Source organism: Oncorhynchus keta, chromosome 13 (assembly GCF_023373465.1).
Source record: "Oncorhynchus keta strain PuntledgeMale-10-30-2019 chromosome 13, Oket_V2, whole genome shotgun sequence".
NCBI lineage: Eukaryota > Metazoa > Chordata > Actinopteri > Salmoniformes > Salmonidae > Oncorhynchus > Oncorhynchus keta.
The window spans coordinates 38,306,543-38,323,764 of NC_068433.1; the positions used below are offsets into that span (position 1 = coordinate 38,306,543).

A 17,222-nucleotide genomic window follows, 5' to 3' on the forward strand; every position below is an offset into this window, starting at 1 on the left:
GTGATAAGGCAATAATGAAGGCTCGACGAACCAAAACGCACTTGTTAACTTCTTCCCTTTTATTTATAATATAAATACAACATCAATACTATCCACTTGGGTATAAGAGCTTGTCTTTAGGAAGCTCAGGAGTTTCAGATACAGCAACAGACTAAACCATTTCCTTTAATTATCAGACACATTCAGAGAGAAACCAACGTCCCTTAAAATGCACCTGTTCACATGTTATAATGCTACATGCCAAGTACACAATTTCCCCAATACATCAAAGTGCAATGTCACAATAGATTAACTCTAGGATTCATAATTCAGTCTTCTACTAAACACTTTGATTATTTCATTCTAAGTGCTGCTGCTCTCTGTTCGGGACATGCGCGAGTGGATTAAACTCCCCACAAAGACAAGGGTAAAAAAAAAAAGGCACTTTCACATTGACACACACAAACAGATGCACGCCCATTCTTAAAGACACGCATCCCCAGTACTGCTCAAACACACACGCAATAGTTCCCAACCCAGTAAAGAGGACACATTCAGTGTGCTGCTGTTCCAAGTGTATTTTGGGCATTTACACTCAAAAGCCCCACAGCCTGTTTGCTTACTGTGAACTTAAGGTTATTTAGTGACTTCAGTCTAACACAACCAGATACACCATATTCCCACACACCAACTGCCAGCAACACGCACCCCTGTCCTGCACATGTTCTGTTACTAAAGGCAGACATGAATAATCCATTTTATCCACCATCGCACTTACAAAGGAACAGAACGAGGGCAGGCAGAGGAAACACACACAGACAAACAGGGTAATGGGAAAGAAGTCACACACACACACAGGCCGAGGGAAACGTACTCTACAAACTCCTAACCCCCTCCACCACTGTACCGCCAAACTATTTCCCCTGGCCTGTGTGTGTGTACCTGGCCTGTGTGTGGGTGTACCTGGCCTGTGTGTGGGTGTACCTGGCCTGTGTGTGGGTGTACCTGGCCTGTGTGGGTGTACCTGGCCTGTGTGTGTGTACCTGGCCTGTGTGTGGGTGTACCTGGCCTGTGTGTGGGTGTACCTGGCCTGTGTGTGTGTGTACCTGGCCTGTGTGTGGGTGTACCTGGCCTGTGTGTGTGTGTACCTGGCCTGTGTGTGGGTGTACCTGGCCTGTGTGTATGTATCGGTTGAACACAAGAAGGCGGTTTTCTAGTAGTGAGGGTTAACGCCGCTGCCGGCCCCTGTGACATTATTGCCCACTGAACATTCAATAGAGAGCTGAACAGTCGTTAAATACTGGAACATTCATTAAATAGCTGAACATTGGTTAAATAGAATGTGAGTTTTGTCACCAATGCCTCGAGAGGCTTCGGTTGAGGCATTAGTGAGCTTAGCAGCGGAACCAAGTGAAATAGAAAATAATTTAAAAAAAGATCACAGACATCCGCCCTTATGTTTCCACTGTGTGAGCCTCCCTTTACCCATCAGGCACATCTTCACTCCGCATTGTCCTTTCGCGTCGCCAATGAAAATCGCTCGTAGATGCAGCAGCCAATCGAAATACACTAAGAACACAGCAGCCTTTTGGTGATAGACCTTCATTAGCTGAGGAGCCTTTTGTCATTACATAGTCAACGTTCACATCACTGAAACTACATTTCACTGGAGGAGAACTACACTTCCCACACATCTGTGACTACATCTCTTTTACAGGATAGGGTTTCTGCTTTCTTTAGCTTTCCCATTTTACACAGCTACCCTTTGATAAATGCTTTGATACATGGAGAACGTTAACTCCTACACACCAAGAAGAGAGTACACACCAACCTGACGACACACATAAATATCATGGCATATCATAGATCATATATTACTTTGTATTACTACATAAAAACCGTTTTAGTTTCAGATCTGTCCTACCACTTTCTACCCTTGTTCAGGTTTCTAAACAGTAAGCAGGTACCCTGTTCTCCCACACTCCCACTTTATTTTGGCCCGGTTTGGCTCGTCACATGGTGCAGGACTTGTCCAGCAGCGGGGGCAGAGGGGGGGTGTTGCTCTTTGGGGGCACCAGGGGTTTCGGCCTCAAGGCTGGGGGGCGAAGCGGAGCTCCCATACGGAGAGGAGCCCCCACTACGGGCTTGAAGGAGCCCAGGGTGTCGGGGGAGGGGTTGGTGGATCGGATGGGTGCGGGAGGGGGGCCAGGGAGGGGAATGAGGGGGCTCAGAGGGCTGAGGGGACTAGGGGTACCAGGAGTCCCTGGGGTGGAGGGGGTGCTGTGGGGGCTGGGCGACTCGGAGGAGCAGGCTGTGATTGGGCTGTTCTTAACCTGCTCCAGAGTGTCCAGGACCACGTCAGGAGCCGGTCTGCAGCCCCCCCGCTCCAACTGCCTCAGCTGCCCCAGAGCCACACTCACCTCTATGTCCTACAGAGAAAAGGGAACGAGGAAGTGGGAGAGAGAAAATATAAGAAGAAGTATGTTTGTTTTTTGTATAATTACTGTATGTACTTGTGTGTGTGTGAAAGTATGTGCGTGTGAGAGAGTGTACCTGTGCCAGTGTGTCTGGGTCCAGGGTCCTGGAGCTGAAGCCGTGCTGCCCGCTGCTGGAGCGCCGGATGGGCGTGTCTTCAGGCCGACGCAGTGAATCGTGGCGGCTCACGGTAACCGTTACCGCGGCAGTGGAACGGCGACGACGCTCAGGGCTGTCGAGAGGCGGGGTTAAGCCAGTGCCCCGCCCCAAAAGGAGCTCCCGCGGGCTGAAGTGACCAGTGACGGGTGGCGAGTTCCTCTCCAACACACTCCCGTTACCATGGTCTTTAGAGCGACCGAGGGGGCGACGGAAAATGTCAGTCCGCTTCCTGCGGTGGCTGCTGTTGAGAGACGTACAATATGGAACGTTAGCTAAGATTAGAGCTTGACTAAATCAATACACTCCACAAACCGCTAGCTTAGTTTGTTAGCTTTGTGCATTTTATAGGTGTTGTGGTGGTCTGTGGTGTATTAACTACTGACCTGTTGTAGGTCTCTGGCGATCTAACTACTGTCCTGTTGTAGGTCTCTGGCGATCGAACCACTGACCTGTTGTAGATCTCTGGCGATCGAACCACTGACCTGTTGTAGATCTCTGGCGATCTAACTACTGACCTGTTGTAGGTCTCTGGTGATCTAACTACTGACCTGTTGTAGGTCTCTGGCGATCTAACTACTGACCTGTTGTCGGTCTCTGGCGATCTAACTACTGACCTGTTGTAGGTCTCTGGCGATCTAACTACTGACCTGTTGTAGGTCTCTGGCGATCTAACTACTGACCTGTTGTAGGTCTCTGGCGATCTAACCACTGACCTGTTGTAGATCTCTGGCGATCTAACCACTGACCTGTTGTAGATCTCTGGCGATCTAACTACTGACCTGTTGTAGGTCTCTGGTGATCTAACTACTGACCTGTTGTAGGTCTCTGGCGATCTAACTACTGACCTGTTGTAGGTCTCTGGCGATCTAACTACTAAACTGTTGTAGGTCTCTGGCGATCTAACTACTAAACTGTTGTAGGTCTCTGGCGATCTAACTACTGACCTGTTGTAGGTCTCTGGCGATCTAACTACTAAACTGTTGTAGGTCTCTGGCGATCTAACTACTGACCTGTTGTAGGTCTCTGGCGATCTAACTACTAAACTGTTGTAGGTCTCTGGCGATCTAACTACTGACCTGTTGTAGGTCTCAGGCTGTCTGTAACTACTGACCTGAGTCAGGTCTCTGGCTCTAACTACTGTCTGTTGTAGGTCTCCCACTGTCGCTGTCCACTGTTGATGCAGAGTCGGGCCTGAATCAAACACAGCACCTGTTGTAGGTCTCTGGCGATCTAACTCTTAATCAGTGTTAAACAGAACTGTTGTGGTCCTTCTCTAACTACTGACCTGTTGTAGAGCAGGCTGTCTGTAACGCCAGGGTAGTGGGCTCAGCTCACTTCTGGCCTCTTGTCATCATGCTAGTGCTCACATGTCGCTGTCCACTGTTGATAAAAGAGTCGGGCCTAAACAACACACAGCACCTCTTATATATTATTCAGTATTATATTACTGTTACCCAACCAATCAGGGCACTAACAAATCAGACAAATGATCAGTTAGTCAACCAATACCAGTGGCCAGTAATTGTTCATGCCAATCAATTTAATTAATAACTTAGGTCATCAATCAATCCATCAATCCCCCAAAACACGTTTAAAGATTCAAAGGGGCAGTTCCTTTGATACAGTAAAAAGGAGTTGAGCACGTACATTTTCATTCAACAGTTCATTTGATAACAATCCACAATGGGATGCCGCTGTAGGCATATTTTACAGACACGTTATCTTGGCATGGCCGTGTCACTTAGCGTGTATGCTATGTGCTAGCTATGATGTAGCCGTGTACTTGCCTGTCCTTCAGTGTTATGTACTGGTGAGGCACCAGGCCATGGGTGCCGTTGAGTCGCCCCTCCCACCAGTCATGTGATGCACGCTGGAACAGCTGCAGGGTCACTCCCTTCTTAAAGGAGAGCTCCCGCCCCGACCGGCCCGTATAGTCAAACCTGGCCACTGCCTCTACTGCTTCCCCCTCTGAGAGACAGAGAGAGAGGAAGAGAGAAAGAGAGAAATGGAGAGAGAGAGGGGACGGGAAGCGGGAGGCAGAAGGACAGAGAGATAAGAGCCAAATCGTATGATCGAGGGGGACCTGTCAATCACTAATGTCCCCGGCTTGACCTTCCGAGCTCAGCCAATGAGGAACGAGGGGGACGCGAAAGAGAAATCAGAGCATAAGAGTCTTAGCTAGCCATCACCCCACCGCCTCCCCCTTACAATGGGAATCACACACTGCACACAGCGAAAGACGACAGAGGGAGAGAGGGGAGTCTCTATGCTAGCTGTTGCTATGGAGACAGCTCTCTATCCATTGGTGGATAAGAGAGAGAAGCCCACTGGGTGATTGTGCAGAGGTCAAAGGTCAGAGCGTACCCTCCTCACTGGTCTGAGTCTCTGTGCCGCCATCAGGCTCCGCCTCCCCACCCGGCTCGCTGAACGGACTCTCGCTGGAGAGGATAAAGGGAGAGAAAGAGAGTTTGGGTGTGAAGGGAGGGAAAGGATGAAAAAGGGAGTGTAAGCACCATAACTGCAGCAGTCAGCAATATTAGACAGACTTGCTAGAACCAGGCCCCCTTGGTAATTCACAAAATGATGAACAGAAGGATAAAAGCACAGATGGTTGGTTGCAAGGCTGGAGTATACAGTATAGTCCATCTGTCTCACCAGTACTGGTCTCCGGTCATGCACTTCTCATAGATGGGCCCAGGCAGCTCCGGGGGGTCGGGGAAGATGTTGTCGTGGTGCAGGATGACAGTCTTGATGACCTCATTAACATGCGCCTGGCATGCCACCTGGTCCAGGGCGTCGGGCGTGGGCAGCAGGGTGGGGCCGAAGACGATGGCCAGATTCCCAGCATCCATCATGTTCTCATCGCTGTACTGGGATAAGCTGGGCAGGGGGCACAGGGCAAAATGTTACTACTTAAACACCACATCACATGACCAGGCAGGAAGTAAAACACTAACTCCAGGATACAAACAGAAGTATACGGAATGTTCATCATACTCATACCGAATACTGCAATCTAACACTCTGCAATCTAACATTCAGACTCTGCTGTGGTAGATCACACCTGCACCTCACACTTCTCCCTCTCTCCTCCCGTTCACACTTCCTGCTCCATCTCTATTTGGAGCTGCAGAGATGAGCCATCGTGTTCAGCCAAATAGACAGACCGTGTTGTATGTGGTTCTGTGTGATCTAGACTACCGCAGACCTACATGTTCTCGACTAACCCAATACTGGTTCTGTGTGTTCAACACTAGACCAGACCTGGTTCTGTGTATTCTCGACTAACCCAGTACTGGTTCGGTGTGGTTCAGTGTGATCTAGACTAACACAGTACTGGTTCTGTGTGGTTCTCTGGGTTCTATACTAGTCCAGACCTGGTTCTGTGTGCTCTCGACTAACCCAGTACTGGTTCTGTGTGGTTCAGTGTGCTCTAGACTAACCCAGTACTGGTTCCGTGTGGTTCTCTGGGTTCTATACTAGCCCAGACCTGGTTCTGTGTGCTCTCGACTAACCCAGTACTGGTTCTGTGTGGTTCTCTGGGTTCTATACTAGCCCAGACCTGGTTCTGTGTGCTCTTAACGAGCCCAGATCTAGTTCAGCTTGGTTCTATATGTTCTAGACTAACCCAGACCTGGTTCTGTGTGGTTGTATGTGTTCTAGTCAAACCCAGTACTGCTTCTGTGTGGATATGTGGGTTCTAGATTAGCCCAGACGTGGTTCATGTGTGGTTCTGTGTTAGCATACAGACACTCACTGGTTGAGGAAGGCAAACAGGTATCTATTCACGACCAGAGTCGCCCGTGGAACACCCAGTAGAATCTTACGAATACACTGAGCTCTGTCATACAGGCTCTCTATACCTGTGGGAACACACACACACACACACACACACACACACACACACACACACACACACACACACACACACACACACACACACACACACACACACACACACACACACACACACACACACACACACACACACACACACACACACACACACACACACACACAAGCTGTCAGTAATATTCCCAGGAACTCATGAGGTGTAATCCTGAATCATCCTGAAATATAAGCAGCCCAGAGAGAGAGGCAGCTAGCTCTCTGTGTGTGTGTTTCAGAAAGACAGACATGGCATTGGAGACGTGTGTGGGAGGAAGAGAGAGATAGAGAGATACAGAGAGAGAGAGAGATAGCGGGACCCATTTTGACAGTGCCAAAATGGAATGTATTACTCATAAGACTTTTTATTACTGCATTTCAAAACGGCTCTTTTTGTCAATGAACAGGCGCTGATCATTTACGGAGACCTAAAACAAACAGTGCATTTATGTGAAGCATGTAAAGCAATTGGAATCTGTTGCATTTTAAATACGTTTTGAATTAAGGGCCGCATCGACTGGTGAAAAGGTCATTTTTACAACACATTGCGTGTTAGAGCTGTCCAAATGTCAGCTGCATTCATGGTAAATCACAAAACCTTCACAGCTGATGCTTTTTACAAACACAAACTAATTGCGTACACACAAAAACAACACCACTCCCACCTTTAAAACAGTGACCCCTGTCCTCCTGTCCAGCCACCTCCCACACCCTAGAGGAAAGAATTGCTACTCACGGACACAGGAAATGAGGTCGTTGAACCTTTCCTTGGGAAAGAGGGGGTTCTCCAGCCCCCGGAAGTAGAGCTTCAGCACACCGGCCACCGAGTTGATGTCATGGTTATTCTCCTCGTCAATCAGGGGGTCGTTACCTTGGCAACAGAGAGACGGACATGGTTAGTTTCCTTTCCCCTGACCTGGAAGCACAAGTATGATGACCTCACAGTGACCTCTCACCTCTCTCAAATGAGTTCTTGATGTCGTTGACCTCCACCTGCGACCCCGACACACGGAATATGCCCTGGTGCTGAAGACCTGAAGGAGATGGGAGGCGGTTATGAGAGTCTAATCATGTGTCAGTACACATCAGAGGAACTTGAAAAGGACTTGGCTCCTAACCCCTAGCCTTCAAATTGGCTAAGGGGAGCGGTCGGACTCACCATGGAGGTTGATGTAACGAATGCAGCTCTCCACCAGCAGAGGAATGGCTTTAGTCGAGTCCTAAAAAACACATCCAGGCAATTAAGCAGCCAGAGGCCAACCACACACAGACACACATAAGCAGTGGGAGGAACAGTGGAAACATTACCTGGTGATTGCTATGGGAGTTCTTTCGTCCACGGCTAGGGAGAGAAACAGAGACAACAGTGACTCAGAGCTCTGCAAATTAAAACTAAGACGAGAGGTGAGACAATTTAAAATATAGAAACGGATAGAACAGTGCTTCAGTCAATAACACGTTTAAGAGTTATACCTGGTGGTCAGCGTGTCTGCTATATGCCCTGGAGAGACATGAAAGACACAGGCAGACAGAGAGAGGGTAGGTTTTTTTTTAAATTGTCAGAAAGGGAGGGCATTAGCACATAAGGTATATTTCTCAGCCATATAAAAGAGGCAGTGAGAGAGATGGTAGTTACAAAAAGATAGCCTTGTTTGACCACCCTGATATCGCAAGCTCACATTCTGTTTCACTACACAGGATCAAGTGAAACAAAAACGAGAGCCCAGCGTGAATCAGGCTAACAAAGAGAACGAGAGAGACAGAGAAAGAAAGAGGGTCGGCCGCGAGAAAGAATCGAGAAAGCAAGAGAGAGCGTGAGGTCTCTTACCCTCGGCCATGGCTTTCTTCAGCAGGTCGTGCTTGGCCTGTAGTTTGGAGATCAGATTACTGCCCTCCAGATACTCACGGAACTTCTGTGGACCACCGACAGAAGCACATGGGCCGTTTATTAACTGTATATTTACCTAACTGTCGACATCAACTAGCCTGTGTGTGTGTGTGTGTCTGTCTCTGAGTGCGTGTCTCACCGTGAAGTAGAAGAGCTCAGTCTCCTGTTGGTTGGCACGGCGCTTGGCGAGGCTGGGTTTGTTTAGGTAGCCGTCCGACACGCTGGACTTGACAGACTCTGAAGAGGGACTGTGGGTGAAACTCTGGGAAACGTCATAGTCATCCAGCACTGTCATGTCCTGGAGGGTGGTGAGAGTGGCCCCCGACGTCTTCTTCACCTGCGGGTAAATAGAGTTAGACCAAAGTAGTCGCTCACAGAGGATGTGTGGTGTATGTGTGTGTTCATGTCCTTGTGGATATGAGGTTTGAGCGAGCGTGTGTGCACATCTTAAATCTGTATGGTGCAGGTGGTGTGTGAGAGTGTTTATTTGTGTATGGTAATTACGGTGTGTGCGTGTGTGTGTGTGTGTGTGTGCTGAGACATGCAGATGCAGCTCATTACTCCAGTCTTCATCAGCGCTTCTGTGCCCTTCAGGGTTAGATAACAGCTGCCCTCCCATTCCACAGCAATTGCATATATAATCTTCTCAACAGTAATACACACTCCAAAAACACACTATAAATAACCAAACAAAAGCTCTAGTTTCAGGGCACGAAAATGGTTTATTTATAAGTCTACCTCTGTCACAAAATCACTCCAACCCAATCTCCCTCTCCTCCGTCCCGCAGCATGTGGTCAGAGAGTCAACCAAACGACAACACAGCACACTGGGAAACTGTACATGTCTGGTATCACCTCTCCAGCAAAGCACACTGGGAAACTGGAGTACATTTGACTGTGTGATAAATGTCTGTCTCTCACCTCCTCGTTTTCTATCTTCAGGGTGGAGAGGCGTGACTGGAGCTGCTGCAGCCTAGATGTGAGCTCTGCCTGCACCTGTGGCTGGGCGGCTATCTGGGTCACCTGACAGGAAACAGGAACAACACACAGCATGACCGGGCACCTACCGGGGGGGGGGCATACGTTTGTGCGTGAATCCGTGCTTTTGCACTTTTGCTCACTCACAGTGTCCCCCATGTGGGGCTGGAAGCTGAAGCGTGGCGGGGGGCAGAAGGCAGTGGGGTAGAGGCCCAGCAGGCGCTGCCTGTCTCGGGCAGGATCCAGGCCCTCTACGGCCCCCTCCAGTACCTCCAACCCTGTCCGCCTGGAGGCCTCCAGACTCAGCTCTGCAGACAGGTAGGTCTTCAACGCACGACTCAGACTGGAATGGTACCCCAGGTCACAACACTGAGGGAGGGAGGGAGGGAGGGAGGGGGAGGGAGGGAGGGAGGGAGGGAGGGAGGGAGGGAGGGAGGGAGGGAGGGAGGGAGGGAGGGAGGGAGGGAGGGAGGGAGGGAGGGGGAGGGAGGGAGGGAGGGAGGGGATGGTAATGTGTTAGAGAAAGAAAGACACACCTAACACTTTTCAAATCTAATTTTATTTGTCACATACACATGGTTAGCAGATGTTAATGCGAGTGTAGCGAAATGCTTGTGCTTCTAGTTCCGACAATGCAGTAATAACCAACAAGTAATCTAGCTAACAATTCCAAAACTACTACCTTATAGACACAAGTGTAAGGGGATAAAGAATATGTACATAAGATATATGAATGAGTGATGGTACAGAGCGGCATAGGCAAGATACAGTAGATGGTATTGAGTGCAGTATATACATATGAGATGAGTATGTAAACAAAGTGGCATAGTTAAAGTGGCTAGTGATACATGTATTACATAAGGATGCAGTAGATGATATAGAGTACAGTATATACGTATACATATGAGATGAATAAATGTAGGGTATGTAAACATTATATTAGGAAGCATTGTTTAAAGTGGCTAGTGATATATTTTACATCATTTCCCATCAATTCCCATTATTAAAGTGGCTGGAGTTGAGTCAGTGTGTTGGCAGCAGCCACTCAATGTTAGTGGTGGCTGTTTAACAGTCTGATGGCCTTGAGATAGAAGCTGTTTTTCAGTCTCTCGGTCCCAGCTTTGATGCACCTGTACTGACCTCGCCTTCTGGATGATAGCGGGGTGAACAGACAGTGGCTCAGGTGGTTGTTGTCCTTGATGATCTTTATGGCCTTCCTGTGACATCGGGTGGTGTAGGTGTCCTGGAGGGCAGGTAGTTTGCCCCCGGTGATGCGTTGTGCAGACCTCACTACCCTCTGGAGAGCCTTACGGATGTGGGCGGAGCAGTTGCCGTACCAGGCGGTGATACAGCCCGACAGGATGCTCTCGATTGTGCATATGTAGAAGTTTGTGAGTGCTTTTGATGACAAGCCAAATTTCTTCAGCCTCCTGAGGTTAAAGAGGCGCTGCTGCGCCTTCTTCACGATGCTGTCTGTGTGGGTGGACCAATTCAGTTTGTCTGTGATGTGTACGCCGAGGAACTTAAAACTTACTACCCTCTCCACTACTGTTCCATCGATGTGGATAGGGGGTGTTCCCTCTGCTGTTTCCTGAAGTCCACAATCATCTCCTTAGTTTTGTTGACGCTGAGTGTGAGGTTATTTTCCTGACACCACACTCCGAGGGCCCTCACCTCCTCCCTGTAGGCCATCTCGGTGTTGGGTCTCGAGCTTGATGACGAGCTTGGAGGGCACTATGGTGTTAAATGCCGAGCTGTAGTCGATGAACAGCATTCTCACATAGGTATTCCTCTTGTCCAGATGGGTTAGGGCAGTGTGGTTGAGATTGCATCATCTGTGGACCTATTTGGGCGGTAAGAAAATTGGAGTGGGTCTAGGGTGTCAGATAGGGTGGAGGTGATATGGTCCTTGACTCTCAAAGCACTTCATGATGACGGAAGTGAGTGCTACGGGGCAGTAGTCGTTTAGCTCAGATACCTTAGTTTTCTTGGGAACAGGAACAATGGTGGTCGTCTTGAAGCATGTGGGAACAGCAGACTGGGATAGGGATTGATTGAATATGTCCGTAAACACACCAGCCAGCTGGTCTGCGCATGCTCTGAGGGCGCGGCTGGGGATGCCGTCTGGGCCTGCAGCCTTGCGAGGGTTGACACGTTTAAATGTTTTCCTCACGTCGGTTGCAGTGAAGGAGAGTCCGCATGTTTTAGTTGCGGGCCGTGTCAGTGGCACTGTATTGTCCTCAAAGCGGGCAAAAAAGTTATTTCGTCTGCCTGGGAGCAAGACATCCTGGTCCGTGACGGGGCTGGTTTCCTTTTTGTAATCTGTGATTGACTGTAGACCCTGCCACATACCTCTTGTGTCTGAGCCGTTGAATTGAGATTCTACTTTGTCTCTATACTGACGCTTAGCTTGTTTGATTGCCTTGTGGAGGGAATAGTTACACTGTTTGTATTCGGTCATGTTTCCAGTCACCTTGCCCTGATTAAAAGCAGTGGTTCGCGCTTTCAGTTTCACGCGAATGCTGCCATCAATCCACGGTTTCTGGTTTGGGAATGTTTTAATCGTTGCTATGGGAACAACATCTTCAACGCACGTTCTAATGAACTCGCTCACCGAATCAGTGTATTCGTCAATGTTGTTGTCTGACGCAATACGGAACATATCCCAGTCCACGTGATGGAAGCAGTCTTGGAGTGTGGAATCAGATTGGTCGGACCAGCGTTGAACAGACCTCAGCGCGGGAGCTTCTTGTTTTAGTTTCTGTCTGTAGGCAGGGATCAACAAAATGGAGTCGTGGTCAGCTTTTCCGAAAGGAGAGCGGGGCAGGGCGGAAGTTGAAATAGCAATGATCCAAGGTTTTTCCAGCCCTGGTTGCGCAATCGATATGCTGATAAAATTTAGGGAGTCTTGTTTTCAGATTAGCCTTGTTAAAATCCCCAGCTACAATGAATGCAGCCTCCAGATATATGGATTCCAGTTTGCAAAGAGTCAAATAAAGTTCGTTCAGAGCCATCGATGTGTCTGCTTGGGGGGGAATATATACGGCTGTGATTATAATCGAAGAGAATTCCCTTGGTAGATAATGCGGTCGACATTTGATTGTGAGGAATTCTAAATCAGGTGAACAGAAAGACTTGAGTTCCTGTATGTTGTTGTGGCAACACCACGTCACGTTAACCATGAAGCATACGTCCCCGCCCCTCTTCTTACCAGAAAGATGTTTGTTTCTGTCGGCGCGATGCGTGGAGAAACCAGCTGGCTGCACCGACTCCGATAGCATCTCTCCAGTGAGCCATGTTTCCGTGAAGCAAAGAACGTTACAGTCTCTGATGTCCCTCTGGAATGCTACCCTTGCTCGGATTTCATCAACCTTGTTGTCAAGAGACTGGACATTGGCGAGGAGAATGCTAGGGAGTGGTGCACGATGTGCCCGTCTCCGGAGTCTGACCAGAAGACCGCTTTTCCCCTTTTACGAAGTCGTTTTTTGGGGTCGCCGGCTGGGATCCATTCCGTTGTCCTGGGTGAAAGGCAGAACACAGGATCCACTTCGCGAAAGTCATATTCTTGGTCGTACTAATGGTGAGTTGACGCTGCTCTTATGTTCAGTAGTTCTTCTCGACTGTATGTAATGAAACCTAAGATGACCTGGGGTACCAATGTAAGAAATAACACGTAAAAAAAATAATAATAATGCATAGTAGGAACGCGAAGCGAGGCGGCCATCTCTGTCGGCGCCGGAAGTAGATGTCAACTGCTTAGGTAATAGTGAAATCTACTGAAACCGGCTTTTGTGTGTGTGTGTGTGTGTGTGTGTGTGTGTGTGTGTGTGTGTGTGTGTGTGTGAACTCACGTCTATGATATCGGGCAGGTCGTGGATGTAGTATTTGAACACGGAGGAGTTGGTGGCTTCCATCGTCAGAAGGTACTCATTCCTGGCCTTCAGAGACTTCAGCTTGTTCTCAGAGTACTTAGCCTTCCTCTGGTGAGAGAGCGACAGAGAGAGAGAGAAAGCGTGAGAGCGAGAGAGAAGGGTGAGGAGAAAATAAAAGTTAGACTAAAAAAAATATATATCTAAATGAATACAGGAAAGGAAAGGTTGTCCCTCATGGGTTTCTGTACCTTCTCCCTCATCTTCTCCATCTTGCGGGCGGCGTTGCGTCTCTGGTGGCGTTCCTCTATACGCATGCCAAATAGCGGCTCCACCCCTCCGCCAGGCCCCACTTTGCCAACCCCGACCTGACGTTCGGCATCCCTCAGCTTGGTCTCTGCGTTCAGCGTCTCCCCATGGTACATGTGGTATGTCTTCATCACCTAGCAACCACAGCCCACAATGCATCCATCTGTCAACAACTCTGCCCAGGGCAAATCGTTTGGGTCGTGTTCAGAAGGCACTAATGGACGGAAAGGTTTTGACATGGAAAGCAGAAAGAATGCTCCTCATTGAACGAGATCAGGTTAGTACCTCCTCCGTTTGAAAGTGTTTTCTCCTGTTTCGTGCCTACTCAACATGACCTTACTGCTCATACCACAGTCACCTATAGAAATGCACCTGACAAATGTTGCCCACCATTGGCAGAGTTGCACCCAACCGAAACCTCCCTTCACCCTGTGAGGTTAGGAACAGACCTGTCCCCTCTAAATTCTTTCTAGCTCATGTGTTTATTTATTTACACCAGAAGCTTTTAAGGCTGCCAAGCCTTCACTTAACTAAACTTAACGCTCAGCAACTTTCCTTTGCAGCAGCATTTTGCTGAAATTACAAGTATTGGTAGAGCACAGAAAAAGTGACTCATTCCTCAAAGTTCATGTTGCAATGTTTAAAATGAAAGTGTGGCAGTTTTTGATGATGTATTGTTTAAGAACAGGAAAAGTGACCGCAAGAAAATATTTCAACTCCCTAAAGTGATGTGTTTAATGGAGACTGTGTGTGGGGCAGTTATAGATGTCACTTACGGTGTAGAGTTCATTAAGGAGCTTCATCAAGTCCTCCTGCAGCTGAAAGGTGATCTCTTTACTCTGAGAGAGGAGGGAGGGGAGGGGAGGAGGGGAGCAGAGTGGGGAGACGGGAGAGGAGGTACGGAGGAGGAGAGAGACATTTCATCAACACAGTGGAGAAGGGAGGTCATCACTGCAAATGAGAAACGTTTCATAATCCGATAAAGAGGGCATATGAATAAATAAATCCATCCATAAACAGATGAATCCATAAATAAAACATATAGTGGCAGGAGCCGGGCTGTAGCTCCTAGCTCCTGTGTGTGTGTGTGTCTCAGTCCTCATGTATTAAACAGCTCCTTCCAGTTTGGGAGTTTGAGTTATAGCATTCTGTACAGCATTAATATTGCATTAAGCCAAATGACTCTAAAATCCCAGAATGGTTGAATCCCATTCCACGAGCCTTCTCACTGTGAGGTGGACCAGCTGAGCCGGTCACCATGGACACCAGGCTGTCAGAAACTCGTTGTCATGGTCACCAGCCGGTGTCATCCTCGGCTCACTCACAGTGACTGACAAGTGTCTTCTGTGTGCTAGAGCTTCATACAGGGGTGCAACTTTCACTAGGGACTGGGGGACGGGGGGCAGCAGTCAGTTTTATCATTGGAATGATATACAAAACGAGGCAATAATGTGCTTTAGGACCATGCGGACGCCTCCGAGCGGTTGGGTAGGCAGTTGAGTGTTTATCCGACTGTAAAAAAATATATATATAAAAAATAAATAACTATGTCCCCCCACTTTTAAAACCAAAGTTGCGCCCCTGGCTTCATAAGCAGTTATAACACAGTTACGAAGCCTCTATGTCTAGGCGTACTGTATGTAGCTACAAGCTAGCAGATCTCTCAGCACTTTAGCTCTCATTAATAAAACAGGAGCCACATAGAGATGAATAATGAACATGATGAGCTGAATTTGGAAAGGGTGTGTGTGTTTAAACTTGTTCTACAGCACTCGGAGGCAGACTTCTCTGAAAATACACGGTGGGAAATGTGGATCGCTTCTGTACTTTTGATTAAAACCCATCAGGTTAATTCTTTGTGGCTCCTTTTATAGCGCCCTCTCAAACCAAGAGGCTTCTGGAAAAATACACAGGGGGAAATATGAGCCTTTAGTTTTCCTTAGAAAACATTAACTCTTCTAGTCCTCTTCTTGCTCCCTCTCATACTAACAGACTTGTCGTCAAAGCTATTAAACCCTCTATTCCCTTGGGATAGTCAACTTTGAACGCTGACCCCTGATGTTCTGTGACACATGTATGAGAAGAGGCTGTGATGGGCTCACTCTTTTGAGCAGGCGGGCGGAGTCGTCGCTGATGTGCGTGAGGCGGGTGATGACGTTGTTCAGGTAGAGGTCACTGAGTGTGGCGTGGTCCTTACTCTCCCTCCTCACCTGAAGAGCGAGATAGATCATGTGCTTATATTGCCTGAACACAGGCAACTTTTTAATGAAGAGAACCAACATGTCAGCAATATGTGCCTTCAGGATTGAGCACCCATGCAAACAAACAGATTCATTACCTGGTTCAGCAGCAGGTACCAGCAGTTAACTGGAGACAGCAAGTTCTGGTCCTTTCTGTAGGAGAGAGAAACATCGGGGAGGTTGTACTCGAATCAACACAAACATAAAGCCACTGTTTACACTTAAACACATATGAGCTATGCACACACACACACACACCACACACACACACACCCTCTTACTTGTACTGCTGGTGGTCCTTGGTGCTGCGTGTCTTGGCCATGAACCGCTCTGCTAGTTTCTCCAGGTTCCTGGAGTACTCCGTCTCGATCTCAGCCTTCTTCCTGAAGAAGTCCTGCAGGTCCTGCAGCAGCTGCACCCTCATCTCTGTCTGCTGTTCCAAACACCGCTGCTGCTCCACCAGCTGGGCACGCACATCTACACATAGATACACTTATAATCAGATATATACGGTATACACACAATCAGGAATATATACATATACGATTATACAAATACACACCACACACCCTCAGAGACATACTGTAAACGCAATCAGACATGTTTACACACCTCCCTGCACTGACATGGACACAGAACTGCATGCACACACCCTAAACCAGACCTCCACAGACAAACACAATCATTCAGTTACACAGACACCTCTAGTAATACACACTCACTAACAGATGCAGACATAACACCTTTGCAGAGTACTGGCCCATATACTAATGAATTGTATTCATATTGTGTTTTTCACCAGGTCTCAAAGCCCTTTACAGATGATGGGAACACCGCTCTTCATCACCCACTAATGTGTAGCTAGGCACCCACTTGGGTAATGCACACGGCAGCCATTTTGCATTAGAACACATGCTCACTAGATAATCCACTATCACAGTGGGGAACGTGCATGTCTCTGCACACTTTCGTGCATGCGTGTGCAAACACACACACGAGCATGCGTGACTGGAAATCAGATTCTTCAGGCTAAAGGCCATGACATTATTCTATTGGGATCTTTATGAAGCATATCTGTGCATGCACACCAGTATGTGTGTGTGTGTGTGTGTCAATCTCGATGCGGCAGATAAGAGCTCGGTCTTCACCTTCTTCGTCACATGGTCCACACACAGTGTGTGGTTGCCAAGACAACAGGTAGTGGAGTGGAGAGGGTCCCCTGGAGATTGGTGTGTCTGCGTGCCCATGTGTGTGTGAGAGAGACCGTGTGAAAGGGAGAGACCAAGATAAGGAGAGAGAAAGAAAATGAGGAAGGGAGAAATATAGAATGTGTGTATGTGTGAGAGAGAGGAGAGAGAGGGAGAGTGGGAGAGGTGGGGGGGTTATCGTTGTGTATTCTCTGCCAGTCCTCTCCTTCCTGTGTCAGATGCAGTTGAA

General features: G+C 48.2%; 1 protein-coding gene across 1 annotated transcript in view; it reads right to left on the minus strand.

The window, feature by feature from the left end:
* Positions 1-44: 44 nt before the first annotated feature.
* LOC118392297 (SLIT-ROBO Rho GTPase-activating protein 1-like) overlaps positions 45-17,222 on the minus strand; it is a 34,604-nt gene continuing 17,426 nt past the window's right edge. The window contains exons 3-23 of the mRNA XM_052460105.1: positions 16,067-16,262; positions 15,884-15,938; positions 15,648-15,755; positions 14,322-14,384; positions 13,488-13,679; positions 13,219-13,347; positions 9,515-9,736; positions 9,311-9,412; positions 8,529-8,726; positions 8,330-8,414; positions 7,975-8,002; positions 7,810-7,843; positions 7,661-7,721; positions 7,458-7,535; positions 7,238-7,372; positions 6,371-6,476; positions 5,269-5,493; positions 4,978-5,051; positions 4,401-4,581; positions 2,533-2,851; positions 45-2,408 (exon numbers count right to left, since the gene is read on the minus strand). Coding sequence (XP_052316065.1) covers positions 1,992-2,408; positions 2,533-2,851; positions 4,401-4,581; positions 4,978-5,051; positions 5,269-5,493; positions 6,371-6,476; positions 7,238-7,372; positions 7,458-7,535; positions 7,661-7,721; positions 7,810-7,843; positions 7,975-8,002; positions 8,330-8,414; positions 8,529-8,726; positions 9,311-9,412; positions 9,515-9,736; positions 13,219-13,347; positions 13,488-13,679; positions 14,322-14,384; positions 15,648-15,755; positions 15,884-15,938; positions 16,067-16,262 — 3,008 coding nt within the window. The 3' untranslated portion in view covers positions 45-1,991. The remainder of the gene's footprint in view (positions 2,409-2,532; positions 2,852-4,400; positions 4,582-4,977; positions 5,052-5,268; positions 5,494-6,370; positions 6,477-7,237; positions 7,373-7,457; positions 7,536-7,660; positions 7,722-7,809; positions 7,844-7,974; positions 8,003-8,329; positions 8,415-8,528; positions 8,727-9,310; positions 9,413-9,514; positions 9,737-13,218; positions 13,348-13,487; positions 13,680-14,321; positions 14,385-15,647; positions 15,756-15,883; positions 15,939-16,066; positions 16,263-17,222) is intronic.